General features: G+C 43.4%; 1 protein-coding gene across 1 annotated transcript in view; it reads right to left on the bottom strand.

The window, feature by feature from the left end:
* LOC126485847 (katanin p60 ATPase-containing subunit A-like 1) overlaps nt 1-24,839 on the bottom strand; it is a 162,288-nt gene that overhangs the window by 111,589 nt on the left and 25,860 nt on the right. Inside the window, exon 3 of the mRNA XM_050108909.1 lies at nt 21,307-21,621. Within this exon, the coding sequence (XP_049964866.1) occupies nt 21,307-21,621 (315 nt within the window). The remainder of the gene's footprint in view (nt 1-21,306; nt 21,622-24,839) is intronic.

The following is a 24,839-nucleotide window of genomic DNA, read 5'->3' as shown; positions in this document are numbered from 1 at the left end:
GAGACCATCCCCCCCCTCCCCAAAAGCCACACTAGTAAAGAGACAAAAGGTTTTAAGATTCAAGGACTCAAACTAAACCGAAAAGCCACCATCCATTCAAGTAACTTGTAGCGGACGTTGGCCAGACTGATTAGCCAGTAACTATCGAGGGATGACGGATCCTTACCAGGATTAAGGATAGGAGCCACAATTCTGTCCCTCCACTGAGAGGGGAAAACACCTCGAAGCCAAATATGGTTAAGCACCTGGAGGAAAGACTATTGCTGTGGAGGGTTGAGGCGCTGAAGCAATTGGCTATGGGTAGTATTGGGGCCAGAGTCTGAATCGTGGGAGGAGGAGATGGCAAAAAGAAATTTCAATACAGTAAATGTTTTACTTTAGGATTCTGCCTGATAAGGGGTAGGAAGCTTCAGCCCACTGTAGGAAGGTGGCAGGATACGAGGCTTACGCTGATGCCATAGCAAAATGGGTCGCAAGGTGTTCTGTAAGAACCGATAGATCCATACAAAGGCCATCTGGAGCGCCAAGGCCCGGGATGGAAGACTGCCATTGGCAGCCTTGGAGGTCACAGAGAGTAACCCACACCTAGGGAGGAGACAAGGCGATCCCAACATACCAGCTTGCCCTGTTTGGTTAACTAATGCTTTGGCATGAAGACTTCTAAAAAGTAATAGTACCGGTGGAGCACAGATACCACTTAAGGCATTGCAAAGCCCAACGGCGATCTTGGATGGCAATGCCAATGGCTGTGGTCCACTATGGGACCAGCCAATTGTGTAGAGAGCCCGTTAAGTGGGGGACAGCAATGATGGCGGAGCGAATAATTATAGCTGATGTTTCAGGGACGACTTCGTCAATACATTCTGACAAAGAGTGGGTTAACACGACCTGGGAGTTATATGGAGGCCAATCAGCACGAAGTAATGCCAGTGAGGTAACCTGGCCATTGAGAGGAGGGAAGGGAATGAGAGAATCAATAGATAAGTGGTCAATGTCGCATAGCTCACCATGCAGTGAGAAAGATCTATGGTAGAGGCAGTGCCATAAGCGGCAGTGAATTGGGCAGGGAAACCACCATCAAGAAGGCGCAAGCCATGACCAGCGAGAAACTTGTCTATGAGGAGACCCTGACTAGATGATGAAGCACTGCACCACAAGGAGTGATGGTCATTAAAATCCCTTAGGAGGAGACACAGAGGGGGTAACTGCTGAAGGACGGAAGTGAAGGTAGTGGGAATAGGTGGCCTGTCAGGAGGGGGAAAGAGATTGCAAACAGTTGCTGCAGAGCCCAAGTATCCAAGGTCGGCAATTCCAGTTCAGTATGAAGAACGATCCATGTACTAACAATGTCCACATGGACGAATGTGCGGACGCCACTGAAAGCCGTCAAAGGGCCAGCCCTGTTCCAACAAAAAGCACAGAACCCACGAAGCATCAATGAGTGAGCACCAGTAAAATGTGATTCTTGGAGAATGATACAATCTGTGCAATAAAAAGAAATAAGCGACTGTAACTCCAGACGGTGACAGTAGTATCTAATACAGTTCCATTGAATAAGTACAGAATGGGGATCCAAATGGGAGGTGAATGAGCCAAAACCGGTCACACTGCCGAATCACCATCCATCACCAACATGGACAGGGTGATGTCTGTAAACAAGAGATCTGATCCATGTCATGAAGAGGGAGTTGGCACCTCCGGGGGCTCTAGAGGGAATTTGTTCCAGGACCTATGTTTCTTCTTCTTCTCTTTTGTAGATCAAGGAGAGTAGGGACAGGAGATAGTCAGGCTTCAGAGAGATCTGGAACCAAGAGAAAGCAGACGATCTTGGGGTACATGAACTGTGTGTGGGTCTTGTGGCTGACTTGTGGCAACAAGGCTCTGGTCTAGTAGACACTAGGGGGAGGGGTCCCAGGAGGGGCCCTAACACTTAGCAGGCGTTGAGGAAGGGTACACTTCTCCAGCTGGATTGGGGGAGCAGCATCCATAGGAGACAGTGTGGGAGCCGAGGGGAGCAGCATTGAGAGGAAGGGGAGGGTGAGAGGAGGGGCTGCAGGACTGAAGTAAGTAGGAAGGAGGAGAGGGGAGGGATGTAACAGAGGCAAAGTTAGATGTCATAAATACAGTGTGAAGACAGCATATTTCTGACAAGCCTCAGTGTGAGATACAAAATCAACGCACCTATACTCCTGCATTTTCTCTTCCTACCTACAAACTGGACAATCTGACAAGCATGGAGAGTGATGGCCATGACAGTTAACACATAGGGGTGGTGGGAGACAGGGGCTCCCATCGTGTATCCATATTCACAGTAAAGAGAGTCCACTTCACAGTGGGAAGACATGTACCCAAAACACCTGATGGGTGGTGGGGTGTATGGCGTCATGTCACACCAATAATACATAACCTTGACCTTCTCCAGAAGATTATCGCCCTCAAATGGTACAGAAAGCTGGCTAAAGCCTGAAATAAGTTCTGCAGAAATTTTTACGAAGCCTCAGACGGTGTTCAGGAAAGATAGATTAGGCAGAATTGGTGGTGGAGTGTTTGTGTCTGTCAGTAGTGGTTTATCTTGTAGTGAAGTCGAAGTAGATATGTAAGTAGGCTGTTTATGTTTTCTCTATGTAAGTAGGCTGTTTATGTTTTCTCTATGTAAGTAGGCTGTTTATGTTTTCTCTATGTAAGTAGGCTGTTTAGGTTTTTTATTGGTAACGCCACCTCTGTATGAAAATCACTGGCTGTGCTGTGTCCAGTCTGTGGCTGCTTTGCATTGTTGTAATACTCGCCATTGTAGTGTTAGGCAGCTGGCTGTGAACAGCGCGTAGCGTTGCGCAGTTGGAGGTGAGCCGCCAGCAGTGGTGGATGTGGGGAGAGAGATGGCGGAGATTTGTAATTTGTCATGAACTGATATATATATTATGACTTGTGATGATATTAAGGTAAATACATTGTTTGTTCTTTATTAATATCTTTCATTTGCTAACTATCCCTATCAGTAGTTAGTGCCTTCCATAGTTTGAATCTTTTATTTAGCTGGCAGTAGTGGCGCTCGCTGTATTGCGGTAGCTTGAGCAGCGAAGATTTTTGTGAGGTAAGTGATTTGTGAAAGGTACAGTTTAATGTTAGTCAGGGCCATTCTTTTGTAGGGAATTTTGAAAGTCAGATTGCGTTGCGCTAACAAAATATTGTGTCAGTTTAAGCACAGTCTTGTATAAATTGTTCAAAGGGGAAGTTTCATATGTCGACCCTTAGCCTAGGATACCTCACTGGAATCTTCTGATTTTTTCTTGTAGTTTGTGTAATTGGTGTAGCTATTGTTTATTGCTAGCGCGTAATTATAGAGAGAATTTCCTTTGTAGTTGTAGTTTTTCATTGTTGTACAGTAAAATAGTTGTGGCATGCATGTAGATTTGCAGCAAGTTTTTCGCAGCTGCGCTTGCAATTAACTAGATATTATTTTCAGTGCTATGTTAATGTGTTCTCTTATTTTTTATCTTCAAATTGTGTTTTTCTGTGTTATCGTGTGAAATATTGTGACAATAATGGCGTGTGAAAAACGTAATACTAGGCTCCAAAGTAAACTGAGAAATGACAGTGAAAATGAAAGCAGTGTGTTAGCGCCACCGAGTAATGAATTAACTGATGTTCAAAGTAGTAATTTGGTAACTGTTCATAGGGAAATGGAGCAGGCGGCAAACAATGGCGTGGACAGTGAAACAATTAGTGAAGAGGGACGCATTATCGATCGATCGGTCGGCAACAGCTTGCCTCAGGAATCGGGAATGACAGGACACAATTTTGCGAATACTGTAGACTCAGGTTTTGGGTTCTCGCCGTTTTCTCAAATAAGTCAAGACACATTTTCTGCATGTCAAAATGTCAATGTTGCCGGTGCAAATTCACTGCCGAAAAGCACTGAGGAACATGTTTCAGACACCAGTGCATTGTTATTACAGTTAATGCAACAAATGGGACAAAAGCTACAAAAGTTAGACACAACACTTGAACAAAATCAGAAACAAATGGGACAAAATCTTAAAAAGTTAGATACAGTGGAACAAAATCTTAAAAAGTTAGACACAATGGAACAAAATCAGAGACAAACACAGCAACAGCTTCAAAAGTTAGACTCATTGGAACAAACTCTTGAACAAACGCGTGAAGATTTAACTACTGAGTTACATAACATTGAATCGAAATGTCAAAAAGTCTGTAATGACGTAAAAACACAAATTTGTGAGCATTTTCAACCTATTTTTTCGCGGCATGAAAATGCATTACAGAATCACGAAGCAGCCATAAAAGAGCTGCAAACCATTGTTCATGAAAATCATGAGACCTTGCAAGCTAAATTTGACTCAGTTGCATCTACCGATTCGGTTACGCAACTTGCAAAAGCTCAGGAAAACTTAAAGGACAAAGTAGATACTCTGAAACTTGGTTCAGAAAAACACGCTGAGGAAATAAGTACACTATCGGAGAAAGTAGCCGAACTTTCGGATCAATTCACTAACTTATCTACAAAGGTAGATGATGATCTGAATGACACAAGACCCGTAGCCTTCACTGACACAGAAGAGTATGAACAAATTAGGAAATTCAAACAAAATCAGAATCAGATTAATACACAACACCAAAGAGAAATCCGGGAAGTACAAGATCAGCTGACACAGGTAATACAAGAATTACGTATTTCAGAGGACACTTGCGCTCCAACACGGGAAGAGGGACTTAGAAACACGGAAAAGCCGCAAAATAATAACACAGGGCATTTCGGAAGTTATGAAAGAAATTGGCAATGTGCACCGAATTTTGAGATGGAACGGCCGACACGACCTAACAATGACCGATATGCGACTCGCCGACATGACGATTTTGACTATAAGCTGTTCATTACTACACGTAAATTCAAAACATTTAAGAATTCTGGCAACGACATTCATCCACAAGCATGGCTCCATCAATTCTCTCATTGTTTTCCTCCCAACTGGTCGTTAGAACACAGATTAGAATTTATGTGTGGCTACTTAGAGAATGAACCAGCTGTAAGAATGCGATCGGTCATTCACGATTGCCACAGTGAGGGAGAATTTTACCATGCCTTCCTCTCAGCATATTGGTCTCAAGCCACACAAGACCGTGTAAAACATAGCATCATGATGATGAAACACTTTGAACAGTCTGAATTTTCCAGTCTTATGAAATATTTTGAAGACATGTTGCACAAGAATCAGTACCTGTCAAACCCATACAGCCCCTCAGAACTCATCCGCATTTGCTTAATCAAATTGCCTGAACATTTACGACATATTATTTTGGCAGGACGTTGCAAAGACGACATTGAAGCTTTTCAGGGACTGTTACAAGAACTGGAAAGTGACACTGACAATCGCGGAACGCGAAAACAAGGACACAACAATTACAGGTCACATCCGTCACAATTCCGTGACGACAGAAGCAATAACTGGACACGACAAGGCTATTCTTACAACGCAAATCGTGACCCAAACAGACACCACCCGTATGACAACCACTGGCAGAGTAATAGTTACAGAGAAAGATCGCATTTCCGTAGTAATGAATATGACAGAGATTACCTTAGAAACAGACAATATGGGAACCAGAATAATTATTATCAAGGGAGGCAGAATAAATTCAGGCGCAACAGTTCGACGCACAGTTACGATTCAGGGAGAAATTCTCCACCACGTGACCGACACGAAAGAAATTGTGTAAACTACCGACAAAACGACAGACCTGAATTCCATCAGAACTGGCGAGCTTCAAACAGAGCAGGGCCTTCTCGTCAGAGTGAATTTGTAGAAGTTAGGTCTCCTAATCCCAATAACAACGCGCGCCAACAAAGAGACAGACAATGACTCGCACCGCAGGCAGCCGCGTGCGCCGGCTGGCTCAGAGAAAAATAACATAGACGCTAACCTTGAGAAAAATTCCAGTATTCTTTACCGACGTATACGACATGATAATTCCGTTGAAGCTCGAGCTTTGCATAGTAGGAAGAGTAAAGGTTTACACCACATTTCACATGTAAAACCGTTTATTGAAAGATAATCTGCTTTTTAACTTTGTCTTTACCATAAAATTTTTCGCTTCACATTACTAGTATGCTTTGTCAGACTTAAGAAACTGTTAACATGCAACAATGTTTGAAGTTAAATATCCAGTCTAGAATCTAGGGAACATTTTTAAACAAAAATTACGAATGCATTGTTATAGTGAACAGACGACACAGTGCTGTATTTGTACATTCTTGCTTGTTTGTTGCACGATTACGTAACGACTATAAGGCTCACATACTTAGAACATTTACCAGTACTGCTAAGGAGATTTTAATGCAACATTTTGGTTTATTTGAAAATACATTCTGAATTTAATGTGCTTTCTGAGAGATACCAGATGACACAGAGGTTAGTTTATGTGACAGCTACACGATTTTTATCACGACGCTACTAATGAGTGACAATTTACAATGTTGCTTTTGCAGTGTTTCTGTTTTATATCTGCACAGTTTTCTGAATTCTTCTAGGAAGTAAAACAGGTTTTAGTAGTAACTTTTGTGGTATAGCAACAATGAGACAGCCTTTTTTGTGGCACAACAATACGTTACTGTACAGTACTTTCTTCATCACGCCAATAACCATAATAACTATGATATCTATACGCAAAGCATTTCACTTTTGTTTATCATGAGGTAAGTACATTGACTTCTGCAGAACTTAGCTTTCGGAGGACGATAACTACGACACTTCCACAGAGATTATGTTACAAGACGCACAGTTTAGCGCTGCAGTACACGTATTTGAGTGATCAATTTTATACTTAAAACATTTATTTTTAAAGATTTTTGAATTACAAAGAAAGTTTTCCGTGATACATTTCATTCCATTGCTGTAATCTGTAACACCTGAGGGTATAATTACATTAATCCTCAGGGGGGTACACGCCTACTTTGTGTACCATGTGTGTAGCAACCACAAGGAACCCTAGCTAATATGGTATTTGCTTATACAACTTTACACATCGGTACCATATTTCTCTAACACACAAATTACACAGCTATCTGATCATGTAACTGAGAGATAAACATTTTTTTTACTACGTTAGTGACAGATGTTTACGTAACTACACCGTTGGATAACTTCATGTTTACGCAATTTCACAGTTGGATACATTCACACTTATGAAATTGTATTTTGTCTGTACTTTGTGAAATGTTCATATTTTTTGGAACCATTGTGATACTATGAGAGCTTTGAATGATGTATTTGGTATGGATTCATGATTTTTAAAGTACGTTTGAGGTAGATGACACTATTGAAATGAGCAGAGAATTTTTTTTAGGTTTTGAAATTATTGAAGAAAGCTACGACGTTTTGGAGATTTGACTGAGGTGTTATGATGTTATTTTTACGACGACGATGTGTATTATGCTGTTGAGGTATGTTTATGTCAATAAGATGATGCTACCATATATGAGGAATGTGATTACGTGTTTATATGTATATGAATAATGAATAGAAGTTAGGGACTCTTGACTTGTGAAACAGGATGTTGGAAACCAAGAATCGTACTTTAAGAGTTATGAAATGTGTGACTGTATCACAATGCTGACCAATATTTTTTTTTGGACACTTATATTTATAGGATTTTGTTTCTACAGATTTGCAACGCTAATTCTTGACCTGTGAAATATTTTTATATGAGACTGCCACGGTAGCAGAAACTGCTGTCGTAAATATTTCCGTACGAAAGTTAAGTGACCACCTGCACGTAATGCGTCGCGGGCACCCAGCTGTGTCAGACGCCTGGAGAAAAAGTCATTAGCGCGTGCCTTTCAGAGCACAGGAAGAAAAAAAAAAAAAAAAAAGGGAGGCCATTATCCTGGCCATTGTCATTCCTTTAGAGAAAGCATCGCAAATCCGACACGCTAATTACTTGGAAACATATCGTACTTTCTGATATTTACTGAAATGCCTAATGAAATGACGAGAAATATTTTTACATCTGCACACCTGATTATGACAAGCGTCTTTCTATGAGAGTTGAGAGCTACTAACTTATGAAATGTCACATGACTACTGAATGATATTTTTATGCTTTGCTTTTCATAGTTGCTTATTTCATTTGATATCTGGTTTCCAGCTGTGTTGCAGCATTGCTTTTATAAAATGAAATGCATTTGCTAATGTGAACACTTTCTGTCAACAGATCTAATAAATAATTATTTTATGACCCACATTCTTCGATAAAGGAGCTCTTGGAAAGGAAAGAACAATAAGAAGGAACTAGTACCAGTAACTGCATCTATAATTTTCTTTCCAAGTACTTGGTAATTTCTTTTGTAGAATAATTTGTGGTGCACCACTTTAATTGCATAGACATTAAGATGTGATTATACATTTCCCTTATCTGCATTGTTATCTTTAGTGTACTATTTTTTCTGCTTGAGCTATGTCATGTTTCGATATAAGCTGCTGTTTGCCAGGCATAGTGCTACTGAACTTTAATTTGTGTTACTCTGCTAAGCCAGATTTAATTTTTTGTTTGCTGCACATTGGCTCATATTAGTTGTAATTTTGCATTTTATCTGTTAATTTCGATTTACTGTAGCTTGCTTTGCAATTTTCCAATTTTTTGGTCATTGCTGTTTGTTACTTATTTTGTGCTGCTGCATTGCCTCGTCCCTTAGTTTAGCATCTGAGCTCAGTAGATTTAAGTTAGCTTAAGAGGGGGTAGCCTCTAAGAGAATGAGTTGCGATGAATTGGAAGAAATGCATTGAGAAAACAGGTTTAGGTAGGATTTTCTTGGAAATAAATGTTGAGGTAAGAAATGTGTGAACATATAAACACAGAAAGCATGCTTAGTTAGAATTTTTTTTGGTGGAAACAAAGGATGAAATAAGAGGAAAGATATATGAAGTTTTGGGTTGGACTGCAGTACCAAAGGTTACACTGAAAACGAACCCTGTCCTTTCCTATTGGTGTTATCCCACTATGTGTGTGTGTACCCTTGTGTATTTGTTTTCTTCCTGTCTCTGTGTAGTTTCATAGAATTTTTTTCTCTTTTAATATTAAGCTACATTCACTATGATGAGGAATACTGTTATCCTCAAATATAATTGGCATTCATAATATGTTATTTACCTTATAAATATGCTTACACATTATTTATTCTGTTTAAATGCTCATGTGTGAAGTTGATGTTTCGCAAGTTATTCTGATCTTCTATGTATGTACTCATGTCATAATTCCTGTAACACCGACGTATATGTCTATTTCTATTCTTTTGTAACGCCTGTTTTACTACAAATGTTATCTGTATTGTTATGTTCTTTAATGATGTATTTTGTACCTTTGTAATTGTATTCTCATGTTATAATATTGTAATTGACACCAGTTCATCAAATTAAGTAACTTGTAAGCATTCCTTTCACTGCACACGTTTCTGTTGGTCATAGTATATGGACAATATGTGAGAAGTAGGGACTGTTAGTGTTTGCACGTGTGTTAATAACTCAGCAAGGGACTGGATAACAGCATTGCTGGATCTAAGGACAATTCCAGAAACTTTGTGAGTGCACAAGTGGTGGTTTATGGACTTGCTATATTCTCCGCAAGACTCTTCAATGGTGAATGTGCACCTGCACAATCGCAACAGATGGCTGCTGGCCATCTCTACAAGGACTACAGTGGGTCTGCACCTCTGGTGGCCCACCAATACCATTATCTCTACAAGGACTACAGTGGGTCTACATCTTTGATGATCCATCAATACCATTATTTCTACAAGGACTGCAGTGGGTCTGCACCTCTGGTGGCCCACCAATACCGTAATCTCTACCAGGACTACAGTGGGTCTGCTCGGTGATGACCTACCTACCAATACTCTTCAAAATTTCGACTGACTCTGCTGTGGGTTTGCTCTGTTGTGGCCCATTACCTGTATGCATGTCAAGAGTCAGCACTGTCTTTCCGTTGGAAGGACAACACTGCTTCTTCAAGACTGCATGGAAATCCACTACTTCTGTGTGCATTTTCTTTTACTGCTCAGACTTTGAGAAAAACTCTGCATTTTTACTGTGATGAACAATGTGGACTGTCTTTATGGACTGTGAGAAATTTTGATCTTTTGACCAACATAATATTAATAAGTGTGTGCATTTTATATCTTTGTTACTGTAATTGTGAAAAATTTTTGTCAAATCTGTATTGGCCAGTGCCCAACACCATTTGTAAAAATTTTTGTGGGGAGCATGGGGGCTATGTAAGTAGGCTGTTTATGTTTTCTCTATGTAAGTAGGCTGTTTATGTTTTCTCTATGTAAGTAGGCTGTTTATGTTTTCTCTATGTAAGTAGGCTGTTTATGTTTTCTCTATGTAAGTAGGCTGTTTAGGTTTTTTATTGGTAACGCCACCTCTGTATGAAAATCACTGGCTGTGCTGTGTCCAGTCTGTGGCTGCTTTGCATTGTTGTAATACTCGCCATTGTAGTGTTAGGCAGCTGGCTGTGAACAGCGCGTAGCGTTGCGCAGTTGGAGGTGAGCCGCCAGCAGTGGTGGATGTGGGGAGAGAGATGGCGGAGATTTGTAATTTGTCATGAACTGATATATATATTATGACTTGTGATGATATTAAGGTAAATACATTGTTTGTTCTTTATTAATATCTTTCATTTGCTAACTATCCCTGTCAGTAGTTAGTGCCTTCCATAGTTTGAATCTTTTATTTAGCTGGCAGTAGTGGCGCTCGCTGTATTGCGGTAGCTTGAGCAGCGAAGATTTTTGTGAGGTAAGTGATTTGTGAAAGGTACAGTTTAATGTTAGTCAGGGCCATTCTTTTGTAGGGAATTTTGAAAGTCAGATTGCGTTGCGCTAACAAAATATTGTGTGTCAGTTTAAGCACAGTCTTGTATAAATTGTTCAAAGGGGAAGTTTCAGATACTCAGTGCGAATTGGTATGGGTGGAGGTTATACTTAACAGCCGAACTAAGTTAATAATTGGCTCCTTCTACCGACCCCCAGACTCCGATGATATAGTTGCTGAACAGTTCAGAGAAAATTTGAGTCTCGTAACAAATAAATACCCCACTCATACTGTTATAGTTGGTGGGGACTTCAACCTTCCCTCGATATGTTGGCAAAAATACTTGTTCAAAACCGGTGGTAGGCAGAAAACATCTTCCGAGATTGTCCTAAATGCTTTCTCCGAAAATTATTTCGAGCAGTTAGTCCACGAACCCACGCGAATTGTAAATGGTTGCGAAAACACACTTGACCTCTTAGCCACAAACAATCCAGAGCTGATAGAGAGCATCATGACTGATACAGGGATTAGTGATCACAAGGTCGTTGCAGCTAGGATCAATACCGTTTCTTCGAAATCCACCAGAAACAAACGCAAAATAATTTTATTTAAAAAAGCGGATAAAGTGTCACTAGAAGCCTTTCTAAGAGACAATCTCCATTCCTTCCGATCTGACTATGCAAATGTAGACGAGATGTGGCTCAAATTCAAAGATATAGTAGCAACAGCATTTGAGAGATTCATACCTCATAAATTGGTAAGAGATGGAACTGATCCCCCATGGTACACAAAACAGGTCCGAACACTGTTGCAGAGGCAACGGAAAAAGCATGCGAAGTTCAGAAGAACGCGAAATCCCGAAGATTGGCTAAAATTTACAGACGCGCGAAATTTGGCACGGACTTCAATGCGAGATGCCTTTAATAGGTTCCACAACGAAACATTGTCTTGAAATTTGGTAGAAAATCCGAAGAAATTCTGGTCGTATGTAAAGTACACAAGCGGCAAGATGCAGTCAATACCTTCGCTGCGCAGTGCCGATGGTACTGTTACCGACGACTGTGCCGCTAAAGCGGAGTTATTGAACGCAGTTTTCCGAAATTCCTTCACCAGGGAAGACGAATGGAATATTCCAGAATTTGAAACACGAACAGCTGCTAGCATGAGTTTCTTAGAAGTAGATTCCTTAGGGGTTGCGAAACAACTCAAATCGCTTGATACGGGCAAGTCTTCAGGTCCAGATTGTATATCGATTAGGTTTCTTTCAGATTACGCTGATACAATAGCTCCCTACTTAGCAATCATATACAACCGCTCGCTCACCGATAGATCTGTACCTACAGATTGGAAAATTGCACGGGACGCACCAGTGTTTAAGAAGGGTATTAGGAGTAATCCATCGAACTACAGACCTATATCATTGACGTCGGTTTGCAGTAGGGTTTTGGAGCATATATTGTATTCAAACATTATGAATCACCTCGAAGGGAACTATCTATTGATACGTAATCAGCATGGTTTCAGAAAACATCGTTCTTGTGAAACGCAGCTAGCTCTTTATTCGCACGAAGTAATGGCCGCTATCGACAGGGGATCTCAAGTTGATTCCGTATTTCTAGATTTCCGGAAGGCTTTTGACACCGTTCCTCACAAGCGACTTCTAATCAAGCTGCGGGCCTATGGGGTATCGTCTCAGTTGTGGGACTGGATTCGTGATTTCCTGTCAGGAAGGTCGCAGTTCGTAGTAATATACGGAAAATCATCGAGTAAAACTGAAGTGATATCAGGTGTTCCCCAGGGAAGCGTCCTGGGACCTCTGCTGTTCCTGATCTATATAAATGACCTGGGTGACAATCTGAGCAGTTCTCTTAGGTTGTTCGCAGATGATGCTGTAATTTACCGTCTAGTAAGGTCATCCAAAGACCAGTATCAATTGCAAAGCGATTTAGAAAACATTGCTGTATGGTGTGGCAGGTGATAGTTGACGCTAAATAACGAAATGTGTGAGGTGATCCACATGAGTTCCAAAAGAAATCCGTTGGAATTCGATTACTCGATAAATAGTACAATTCTCAAGGCTGTCAATTCAACTAAGTACCTGGATGTTAAAATTACGAACAACTTCAGTTGGAAAGACCACATAGATAATATTGTAGGGAAGGCGAGCCAAAAGTTGCGTTTCATTTGCAGGACACTTAGAAGATGCAACAAGTCCACTAAAGAGACAGCTTATACTACACTCGTTCGTCCTGTTAGAATATTGCTGCGCGGTGTGGGATCCTTACCAGGTGGGACTGACGGAGGACATCGAAAGGGTGCAAAAAAGGTCAGCTCGTTTTGTATTATCACGTAATAGGGGAGAGAGTGTGGCAGATATGATACGCGAGTTGGGATGGAAGTCATTAAAGCAAAGACGTTTTTCGTCGCGGCGAGATCTATTTACGAAATTTCAGTCGCCAACTTTCTCTTCCGAATGCGAAAATATTTTGTTGAGCCCAACCTACATAGGTAGGAATGATCATCAAATTAAAATAAGAGAAATCAGAGCTCGAACAAAAAGGTTTAGGTGTTCGTTTTTCCCGCGCGCTGTTCGGGAGTGGAATGGTAGAGAGATAGTATGATTGTGGTTCGATGAACCCTCTGCCAAGAACTTAAATGTGAATTGCAGAGTAGACATGTAGATGTAGATGTAGATGTAGATGTAGAAACGCCAGAATAAAGGTGCTGGTATCAATGAAATTGTCCTTATGGCCTTTCTGAACATATCAAACAAAAAGAATGCCCTGACTTTCCAGATTGGTCCAAAGTTCTTCATCAGTCTGAAGGATGAGGTCACTATGAAACATGTCTCCCTGAATCAGATTCAACGACTGGTGAGGAGTAATGGACACTTGGAGGTTGTGAAAATGGTCACAGGCACAAGGGACTGTAGACTGGGTGGCAGAAGAAGTTTTGACCAACAGCGAACCTGACCCCATCTTACTACGAGATTCCACTTTGCCCAAATTTTTCAATAGTTTCCACAAAAAATAGTGACTTGGTGGCGGTGAAAGTGTCCCCATCAGTCCTGATGAAGACCAGCCAGTGAGCCGGGCCTTGCTCCTAGGTTGTAGCCAGGGAACGGAAGACAGCAAGGGTTATAAGAAGCAGCATTAAAAATCCACTGCAAACTAAAGAAACAGCTGTAGAGGAATGGCCAACTTGAAGCTTAATGCATTTCTTATACAAAGCCTCTGCCATGATACCAACCACTCTGGTCAGGGACACCACTGGGTCACAGCAAGGGCTGCCTGACACAGCAGTCATTTCTAGGAGTTACGATGGTCCAGAATGACAAGCGACCACTCTAGGCATACACGGGGAGGCATCAGTTCGGGTATGAGATGCGTGGTCCCTGGGTTGTCAGGAGGGTACATAACAATCCAACCACACAGATTGGCTACCATGCTGGCTATATAGCATTAAAGGACAACAGTGTCGAGGAAAAAATGGAAGAGATGGTAAGGTCGCACGTCTAAGAAGCTGAGCAAGGTGTTCTCCCTTGGTGGTTCATACTAGGAGAGAAAATTTAGAAGGGAAGATCAAACCCATAAGGGGTACGAAAAACATCCAAAAGGAAATACGAAAACGAGAAGCAAGAAGACCAAAACCTGGAAAGAATATCTGAAGCGAGGATGACAGCCGAGCCGACGTAAACAAGGGCACTGAGAAAGGTGAAGGAGGACACAGAGGGGAAGGAGCGAGGACAGGGAGGGAGGGTCAAGAGGTAGGGCCTCATGTGCGTCACGCACGAATTCACGAAAGGAGGTGTGAGCGCCCTGGAAGTGGGGCCACAGTAATGGGCGTTTCACAGTGTGTCCCTTTCGGCAATATGCTTTCTGCCAAGTGCATTGTGCATGGTCCAGCGAATTCGTAGAAAGAGGGTGGAACGAGGGAAAACTTTTCCATCCAACGGTCATGGAAGCTACGACTTGGGTGTTCTGAAAAAGAGCGCAAAGAAATGAAGATTAGTGACCAGTCCAAAGTTTTTTCAAGAGGAGACTGCAGACTGGTAGTTAAAGGTTACAGACATGCGGCTATGACGTAGGTCCACTCCCCCATGATTTTCGGAACAGTGCGAGCGAGGAAACGAACGATTGGAGGACGATTTTAACAATATAGTAAATTACACTAATGGCTACCGACTCATTGGTGGGCAATGTTTTTTCCAAGGGACTCTGAACAAAACAGGCACAGGGGAAGTGTGCTCTTCCTATAGTCGTATCATTCTCGTGGAAGAATTCAATGTAGTAGCAGGCAATTATTCTCCTATCAACATTCTGGTATTCTGATAGAAGACGTTACTCTGGTAGGAGACTTCATCTCCGGCGGCGCTTTGGCTGCAGACGGCTTTCTGCGAGCGTCTCTAGTGGCAGACTTAGATGAAGACAGATGGAATTCACTTACGGAGCGGACTAGGGCGAGACACCCATCCGCAATATTCAGTCCACTCGTCCACACGATCATAATGGTGAGAATATGTAGGGGCATCAGATGGTTAGGGCGGAACAGAGTTAAATGTTTGCTGCTGTTTCAGTAAAACTCACGCTGGCTTTTCATGACTAAGCGGAAAAGTACAGTTGTACGTAATCTCATCTCTTTCCGGAACGACCCTGCAATCGCTGGTTTCATCTCACGTATATGTTTTGCTGTATTAGCATGTAAGGAAGTTGATCTGCATCAAACCCGTTTCGCTTTTAGAGTATCTTTGTCATCCGTAAATTGTGTATCATAACGTAGTTTCATTTCTCACTCTTAAGCTCTGTTTTTGCTCCTTAAGAAATCTTGTAATGTCCTTTATCAGTTTCTGCATACTAAGAATTTGTAGTAAATATTGGTATTTACCTGGGCCAAGATTTTGATTTGTAATTAGTTATCTCTTTCACGAAGTTAGTAGACAGTAAGCTATGGGAATACCGGTAGCTCGATTTTAATGCTAGGGCCAGCCTTTTAACATTAATTGCATTAATGAGACCTGCTGCGTAACTTTTATTAAGCATTTGTGTTTTGGGAAGCAATCTGCCACTCAGTAGAGTCACTCGTGCAGATCAAGTAGAGGCCTCACACCGGCAACTTAGCTCAGCGAAGAAAACTGGACCATACGATTTTTGCGCTGACATCGTGCAGAACACACTTTCAGCGAGTCACGGTGATATTAAAATACACACGAAGATTTTTCTGTACCCCATATTCAAATGTTGTGCCGGTTAGCGTTGTGAAAGTTTGCCTCATCGCTAAATATGAGACTTACAGCAAATGTTTCTATCCCTTTTTGGTGTCCAGCACTGCCGTAGCGCAATTCGTACGCTGAATGTAGAGTTCCTTTTTCAGTGCTTGCGAAATATGAACCACATACGGTTTCATTTTCAGCTTTGTTTTAAGAACACGGCAAACGATTATTCGTGTCATTTGTAGCGCTCTACTGACTAAATGCGTTGATTTTCCTGCATTATGTCAAAAGGAATGGCGAAGTCTTTCAACGTTTTGTGTTCATACACATGTCCGGCTAGTACTTTTACCTTTGTGCAAACATCCTGTCTCTTCAAACTGCTTCTGCGAACGTTGTTGGACTCTGGAAACGCTTGATCTTATCGCTTATGAAATGTTCTCTGCAGCATGATGACAGAACTACAGCTGCAAAATTCTAGCACGCACGTATCTGCCATTTTCACTAACACTCTAAGCAAGAAAAACGAAGAAGGAGGAAAATAAAAAAAAGACGGACCACAAAGGAATTATCCGAATAGGACGAAAATCGGTAGATGTGTTTTACATGTACAGACAACCAAAAGATTACAAATTCAGAAAAATTGGATGATTTACTCAACGGTAAGAACTTCACGAACTGAGCAAGCCAGTATCGTGTTGGTCCATCCCTGGCCCTTAAGCAAGCGGCTTGACACTGATTGACAGAGTTGTGGGATGTCGTCCTTTGGGATATCGTGCCAAATTCTGTCCAACTGGTGCTTTACATCGTCAAAATCCCGAGATGGTTGGAGGGCCCTGCCTATAACGCTTCAAATGTTCTCGACTGGGAGAGATCCGGTGACCTTGCTGGCCAACGCACGGTTTGCCAGGCACGACGCCAAGCAGTAGAAACTCTCACCGTGTCCGGGCGGGCATTACTTTGCTGAAATTTAAGCCCAGGATGGCTTGCCATGAAGGGCAACAAAAGGGGGCGCACACTGTGGCGCCGTATGGCGGGCGACAATCAAGCTGGTATCCTATCTCTATGCTCTCCCGTTTACTACTTCTGCGAGCCGCGCAATGAAATTACGCTGCAGCGTCACATATCCATCCATCGGCTACCAAAGTTTACAACTCAGCTTTTTCCATCAATACCTATATGGATATCAGTTTCTATAACTCCATTATGCTGCGTTTTTTCTTTTTTCTTTTTCCTTAGAGTGCACGCCATGAACTGTTTACTTACGCATCACTACTCATGCACATGCTTGCTCTTGCACAACGATCGAAATTCTGAGCTCACTTTTACACCCTCTGTAATTCTCATCGATGTATCTCTTCGCATTAGATAGGTGTAGCCTTCTGTAACTGTTATATTATTTTTGAATTATCATGTACACATATCAAAAAAGTTTTGCATCGCCCAGGTTCCCAGACTACTGAAGACAATGCATCAGCAGCACCTGTTAGACGGAGGGGGAGGGGGTCTGACAACTAATCAGTTCTAGTCATTCCATCAGGAAAGAGGTACACGGCTCATGTTGTCTGTAGTTCAATCATGTCTAAACGGTCGATACCGCGGTTCGATCGCGTCCGCATTGTTACTTTGTGCCAGGAAGGGCTCTCAACAAGGGAAGGGTCCAGGGGTCTCGAAGTGAACCAAAGCGATGTTGTTCGGAAATGGAGAAGATACAGGGAGACAGGAGCTGTCGATGACATGCCTCGCTCAGGCCGCCCAAAGGCTACCAGTGCAGTGGATGACCGCTACCTTACGGATTATGGCTTTGAGAACCCTGACGCAACGCCACCATGTTGAGTGACGCTTTTTGTACAGCCACAGGACGTCGTGCTACGACTCAAACTGTGCGCAATAGGTTGCATGATCCGCAACTTCACTCCCGACGTCAATGGCGAGGTCCATCTTTGCAACCAAGACACCATGCAGCGTGGTACAGATGGGCCCAACAACATGCCACATGGACCGCTCAGGGTTGGCATCACGTTCTCTTCACCGATGAGCGTTGCATATGCCTTCAACCAGACATTCGTCGGAGACGTGTTTAGAGGGAACCCGGTTAGGCTGAACGCCTTAGACACTCTGTCCAGCGACAGCAGCAAGGCGGAGGTTCCCTGCTGTTTTGGGGTGGCTTTATGTGGGGCCGTCGTACGCCGCTGGTGGTCATGGAAGGCGCCGTATCGGCTGCACGATATGTGAATGCCATCCTCCGACCGATAGTACAACCATATAGGCAGCATATTGGCGAGACATTCGTCTTCATGGACGACAATTCGCGCCCCCATTGTGCACATCTTGTGAATGACTTCCTTCAGGATAACAACATCGCTCGACTAGAGTGGCCAGCATGTTCTCCAGATATGATCCCTAGCGAAAATACCTGGATGGATTGAAAAAGGCTGTTTATGGACGTCGTGGCCCACCACCCATTGTGATGGATCTACGCCGAATCGCAGTTGAGGAGTGGGGCAGTCTGGACCAACAGTATCTTGATGAACGTGTGGATAGCATTCCACGACGATTAAAGGCATACACCAATATAAGAGGACGTGCTGCTGGGTATTAGGGGTACCGGTGTGTACAGCATTCTGGACCACCATCTCTGAAGCTCTCGCAGTATGGTGATACAACATGCAATGTGTGGTTTTCATGAGCAATAAAAAGGGCGGAAATGATGTTTATGTTGATCTCTATTCCAATTTTCTGTACAGGTTCCAGAATTCGCGAGACTAAGGTGATGTAAAACTTTTCTAATATGTGTATATCATTTTATATTCAAGTACTCAAGACGGATGAAGGATTCTTTGTTTCTACCCAATGTCACATTCTCTAACCAAAGTTTCTACTTCTGACTTTCGAGAGATACGTTTATATGCTTGGAGAAATATCGATGTCCCTTCTTTACGTAATATTTGTTGTGTGTGCTGCATAAGAGAGAATAGTGCCTAAGTATCTTCACCATACGTAATTTAATATGAATATCAACGCTAAATATTCAGCATGCACTACCGAGGAAGGTGGCCCAGTGAATAGCACAATGCACTCGCATTCGCGAGGACAACGGTTCAAGTCCGCGTCTGGGCATCTTGATTAACGTTTTCCGTGATTTCCCTAAATCACAGTCGGTCGGAGTGGCCGTGCGGTTCTAGGTGCTACAGTCTGGACCCGAACGACCGCTGCGGTAGCAGGTTCGAATCCTGCCTCGGGCATGGATGTGTGTGATGTCCTTAGGTTAGTTCGGTTTAATTAGTTCTAAGTTCTAGGCGACTGATGACCTCAGAAGTTAAGTCGCCTAGTGCTCAGAGCCATTTGAACCAACCCTAAATCATTCCAGGCAAATGTCACAATGATTAGAAAGGGCACGAGCAAATTCTTTTCCTGTCCTTGAAAGAATAAGAGGTTGTGTTTTGTCTCTAATGACCTCCATGTCGACGGGACATTAAACCCTATTTCTCCTTTCTTTCTTCCTTCCTACGAGCACCCAAAAGTTCCCAGACAGACGCTACAGAATAACACTATTTGCTGAAGCCTCACGTCGTAAACTATCCCCTGCCAAAGTGCATCACCCCAACACCCATCTTCATACATACACAACACTATATTTGTAGCAGTGCAGTGCCTGAATGTCGAATGAGGACACTGCATGGGGGCCCCAACACTGATCAGAAGTGTCTGGACATCCGACGTAATGCGGAATTGACCGCTAGACCTCACAAGAGGCGGAAAATACTGTGTTGACAGGAGAGAAGCAATAACAGCAGAATGGGTTGGATACGAAATCTCAGAGACTTCTAACGGGGAGCAGTCACTGGATGTCGCCTGACTAACCGACCTATCAGGGGCATTTCACCTCCTGAAGTCTACCGTTTGTGATGCGACTGTGGGGTATAAATGGAAAGGAACAACTACAGCTAAAACCAGAGCAGGTAGACCCCATGTCCTAATGGATAGCCACGCGGAGTGGCCGCGCAGTTAGAGGCGCCATGTCACATATTGCGCGGCTCCTCCCGCCGGAGGTTCGAGTTCTCCCTCGGGCACGGGTGTGTGTGTTATTCTTAGCATAGGTTAGATTAAGTTAGGTTAAGTAGTGTGTAAGCCTGGGAACCGATGACCTCTGCACGATGACCTTTCCACGAACAATACGAAACTGGAATAGAAGGGAGAACCGATAGAGGTACTGAAGGTACCCTCCGCCACGCACCGTCAGGTGGCTTGCGGAGTATGGATGTAGATGTAGATGTAGATGCAGTTTGGTCCCTTAAGAGCTCACACATATTTGAACATTTCCTAACGGACAGGCACCATCGAGCATTGCGAAGAGTGGTTGTAAGGGAATCGCATGAAATCGGCAGAAGGAATCATTCCTGAGTTTCAAAGTGCTACCAGTAGTTCAGTTAGCTCCATGATTGTGCTTAGTGAGTTAAAAATAATGGAGTACAACGATCGATCACCTCCTCATAAGCCACACATTGCTGTACTCGGTGCTAAACGTCGCTTGAGGTGGTGTAAAGAGTGACGTCACTGGGCAGTGGATAGCTGGAAACGCGTGTTTGGACTAATGAATCATTCTATACAGTATGGCAATCCGATGGAAGCGTTTGGGTATGCCTGGAGAACGTTACCTGCCATCATGTGTAGTGCCAACAATGAATAATGGAGGAGGTAATGTTACGGTATGGGGATGTTTTTCATGGTTAGGGAGTGATCCTCTTATTGTGCTTAAGCAAACAGTAAATTCGGAAGAATATGAACATATTTTACAACCTTGTGTACTGTGTACAGTAGAGGAACAGTTCGGAAATGATGACTGTGCAGCATGACAATGCACCTTGCCATAAATCATCATCAGTTTGGCAATGGCTGGTGGACAATAACATTTCAGTACTGAACTGGCCGGCCCAGAGTCCTGAGCTGAACCCAATAGAACTCCTTTGGAACGAAACAGAACATCGACTTCACCCAAGACCCCAGCGTCCAACATCACTACCTTCTCTAGCCTTGACTCTTGAGGAAGAATGAGCTGCCATTTCTCGGCAAACATTCAGTTACCCCTCTGAAAGTGTCCCCACCAGAGTTCAAGCCACCACAAAGGCGAAGGGTGAACACATCTCATATTATTGTCTGGTTGTTTTTGGTAACATAGTGTCTACCGACACTGTGCAAGACCCTAATATATTAACAGCCTTGACCGCGGAGGCAGAAACAGAAACTATAAAACTAGACAGAAATGTGTAAGCTGACCGAATCGAGGCCGTCTCCTGCAGCTTTGTGCGCCGAAGCGAGCTGCCTCGGTTGCGCTGCAGCAGAGTCGACGGTGGTAGCTGGGCCGGCGGCGCTGCGTGACCTCTTGACATCGGGCTTCCGTAGCGACGCCATCCACGCCTGGGTGACACGCGACGGCGGCAGCTGAGGTGGGCGGGGGCGAGGGCTCGATCGGTGGCCTAAAGCTATGGGCACGCACTGCACAGAGCCAAACTGAGCGGCATCCAGTGCAGCGCGCACTGCTGACGCCGATGCTGAGGGCTGAAGTGGTCTCTGCCTCGGCGACGACTCCACCTGCGAGAGGTAAACACCTCAAGGCTATCTTATGAGCTGCTGAGGAAGCTGCAAGATCAAAGGAGTACATGTACACACCACCAGCGAATAGTTAAATGATTAGTAATGATCCACTCGTGTGGTTAGACGCGGTTGACTGGGTCCTTGATAACGAGTATGCCTACTCATACATTCCCAAGCAGTCCGACATCAGGCACATTTAAATCCGAATACCTTGCAGATCTGAATATTACACGGTTCAACGGTACCGTCCTAATGGTGGTCCACCACAAGGTGCCTTTCAAACACAACGCTGCCTCACAAGATACGTGGAATCTCCGTGTCCTTCACAGTGATGACTCAACATGTATCAAGCAGTGTAACTTGGTCACATGACTAGGTGCAACCATGTGCCTGTTCAAAGTAGTGTACTTTGTTACCTCCCAGAGCAAACAAGAAAAGTTATCGTGTCTTCGCAAGGAGATGCGACTGCTTGCTGCTAAAACCATTAAATTTGTTGCCGGTGACACGGAGGAACGAGTGACAGTGCCAGCAGAAAGACGATGGAAAATGCAAACAAAATGTTGAAGCAGAATAAGCCGATGGTGTGCAAATAATGATGAGTGGAGTGGGATTCATGTGTATGTTCCTGAGAGCCGGCCGGAGTGGCCGAGCAGTTCTAGGAGCTACAGTCTGGAACTGCGCGACCGCTACGGTCACAGGTTCGAATCCTGCCTCGGGCCTGGATGTGTGTGATGTCCTTAGGTTAGTTAGGTTTAAGTAGTTCTAAGTTCTAGGGGACTGACCTCAGAAGTTAATTCCCATAGTGCTCAGAGCCATTTGAACCATTTTTTTGTTCCTAAGAATGTAAGGAAACCATTTCTATGTGTGTGTTAAACCAAATCAGCGTGAAAATTAAGTTTTCTCTCAATATACACTGATCAACCAGAACGTTATGACCATCTACCTAATAACTGGTTTGTCCACCTCTGGCAAGGACAACTGTGACGACGCATCATGGTGTGGAAGCAATGAGGCCTTGGCAGGTAGCTGAAGGGAGTTGGCACCACGTATGCACACGCAAGTCACCTAATTCCTAACAATACTGGGGAGGGAGCTGATGAGCTGAATCATATCCGAGAGGTGTTTAATCGGGTTCAGATCTGGTGAGTTGGGGGGGGGGGGGGGGGGGCACCACATCAACTGAAACTCGCCACTGTGTTCCTCGAACACTCCATCACACTCCTGGCCTTGTGACGTGGCGCATTATCTTATTGAAAAATGCCACTGGCGTCGGGAAACATAATTGTCATGAGAGGGTGTACGAGTACTGCAACCCGTGCATAATACTTCCTGGTCATCATGCCGCCTTGCACGAGCTCCACTGGACCTATAGGTGCCTTGAAAAATGCCACTGGCGTCGGGAAACATAATTGTCATGAGAGGGTGTACGAGTACTGCAACCCGTGCATAATACTTCCTGGTCATCATGCCGCCTTGCACGAGCTCCACTGGACCTATAGGTGCCTTGAAAAATGCCACTGGCGTCGGGAAACATAATTGTCACGAGAGGGTGTACGAGTACTGCAACCCGTGCATAATACTTCCTGGTCATCATGCCGCCTTGCACGAGCTCCACTGGACCTATAGGTGCCTCTGTGAATGTTCCCCAGCGCATAACAGAGCCGCTGTCAGTTTGTTTCCATCCCACAGTAGAGATGTCAAGGAGCTGTTCCCCTCGGAAACGACGGTTTCGTGACCTCCCATCAGTATGATGAAGAAGGTGTCGGGATTCACCAGACCGTGCAACGCCCTGCCACTGCACCAAAGTCCAGTGACGATGGTCATGCGCCCATTTCAGTCTTAGTTGCCAATGATGGGTACTAACAGTGGCAGGTACATGGATCATCGGCTGCAGAGGCCCATCGTTAAGTGTAACCGGTGCACTGTGTGTTCAGAAGGACTTTTACTTTGCCCAGAATTAAAGTCTGATGTTAGTTCTCCCACAGTTCACGGCATGTCCCGTTTTACCAATGTGCTCAGCCTACAACGTCCGACATCTGTAATGAGTGGTGGCCACCCAACCCCACGACATCTGGACGCGGTTTCACCTTGGTTTCGCTACATGTTGAAGACACTCACCACAGCACTCCTCGAACACCCAAAAGTCATCATTTTTCGAAACACCGCGCCGAGCCTACAGGCCATCACAATCTGCCCTCGATCAAACTCAGATAGATCGCAGGCCTTCCTCATTCTACACACAGACAGCACACTCGCAGATACTACATGCACCATTTGTGTGTATGACCAGCTGTCATTCCTCACAAGGTGACACTGCTATTGCCTGCATGGGTTTATATTGATAGTAAGTCAGTGGTCGTAATGTTCTGACTGATTAGTGTATAAATGAAATACTAAAAATCTGACAACTGAAGAGTGCTTTCTTATACGTCCATTGAACATATCGAATAACATATGTATTGTTCAATCCAGTGCTACTACTATCTGAGCAATCGAAGAAAATGAAAGAAGAGAACACCTAACAATATATAACCCTGTAAAGACGAAAGAATCCCGCTGCATGAATCACGCAACAAGATGAAATGTGGACATACGATATAGGTGGACTGGATATTTATTTGCGTATACTCTCAGAATGAGTGGAAATTTCATGTTACGAGAGCAACGCAGTCGCGTGCGACTACTGTGGAATAGTCGAACTACGGCAGTGGCAGTAGTATATCTGAACTTGTGTTTCTTTGGCTCAGTTGCAGAGTGGAAAGTAGTCAAGTGTTGGATATGGAGTAAGCTGGCAGAACTTGTAGTGTAGTGCATATTGGAGGAGGATTTTTCTGAAGAGAATTGTTAGGAATTATAGATCTGATGGAAGGACTTACAGATGCAGCTTTTATGGAACACAGAGAATAGATTTGCATTATGGATATGTTTTTAAGATCTCTTGAATGTTCATGATGAAAAATTTTACTAAAAAATGTTTGCATTCTGAAAGATCATTCAGAGAGACTTACTCAAAAACTATGAGAAATGAGAGACGAAATTTGTCACAAAGAAAGAAGAGAAAGTTCTAATAACTACTAACAGTCTTTTCCAGCAAACATTTTTAACTTAGTGTATAAAACATATTTAGTAAAAGCAGTACCATGGTGCACCAATTTAAGTAAGCTAGTATAGATATTCATTTATTTATTCTGGTTTTCCGTTTCAATGTCATGTTT

This window comes from Schistocerca serialis, chromosome 1 (assembly GCF_023864345.2).
Source record: "Schistocerca serialis cubense isolate TAMUIC-IGC-003099 chromosome 1, iqSchSeri2.2, whole genome shotgun sequence".
Lineage (NCBI taxonomy): Eukaryota > Metazoa > Arthropoda > Insecta > Orthoptera > Acrididae > Schistocerca > Schistocerca serialis.
This window is presented reverse-complemented; position numbering and strand designations above follow the sequence as displayed.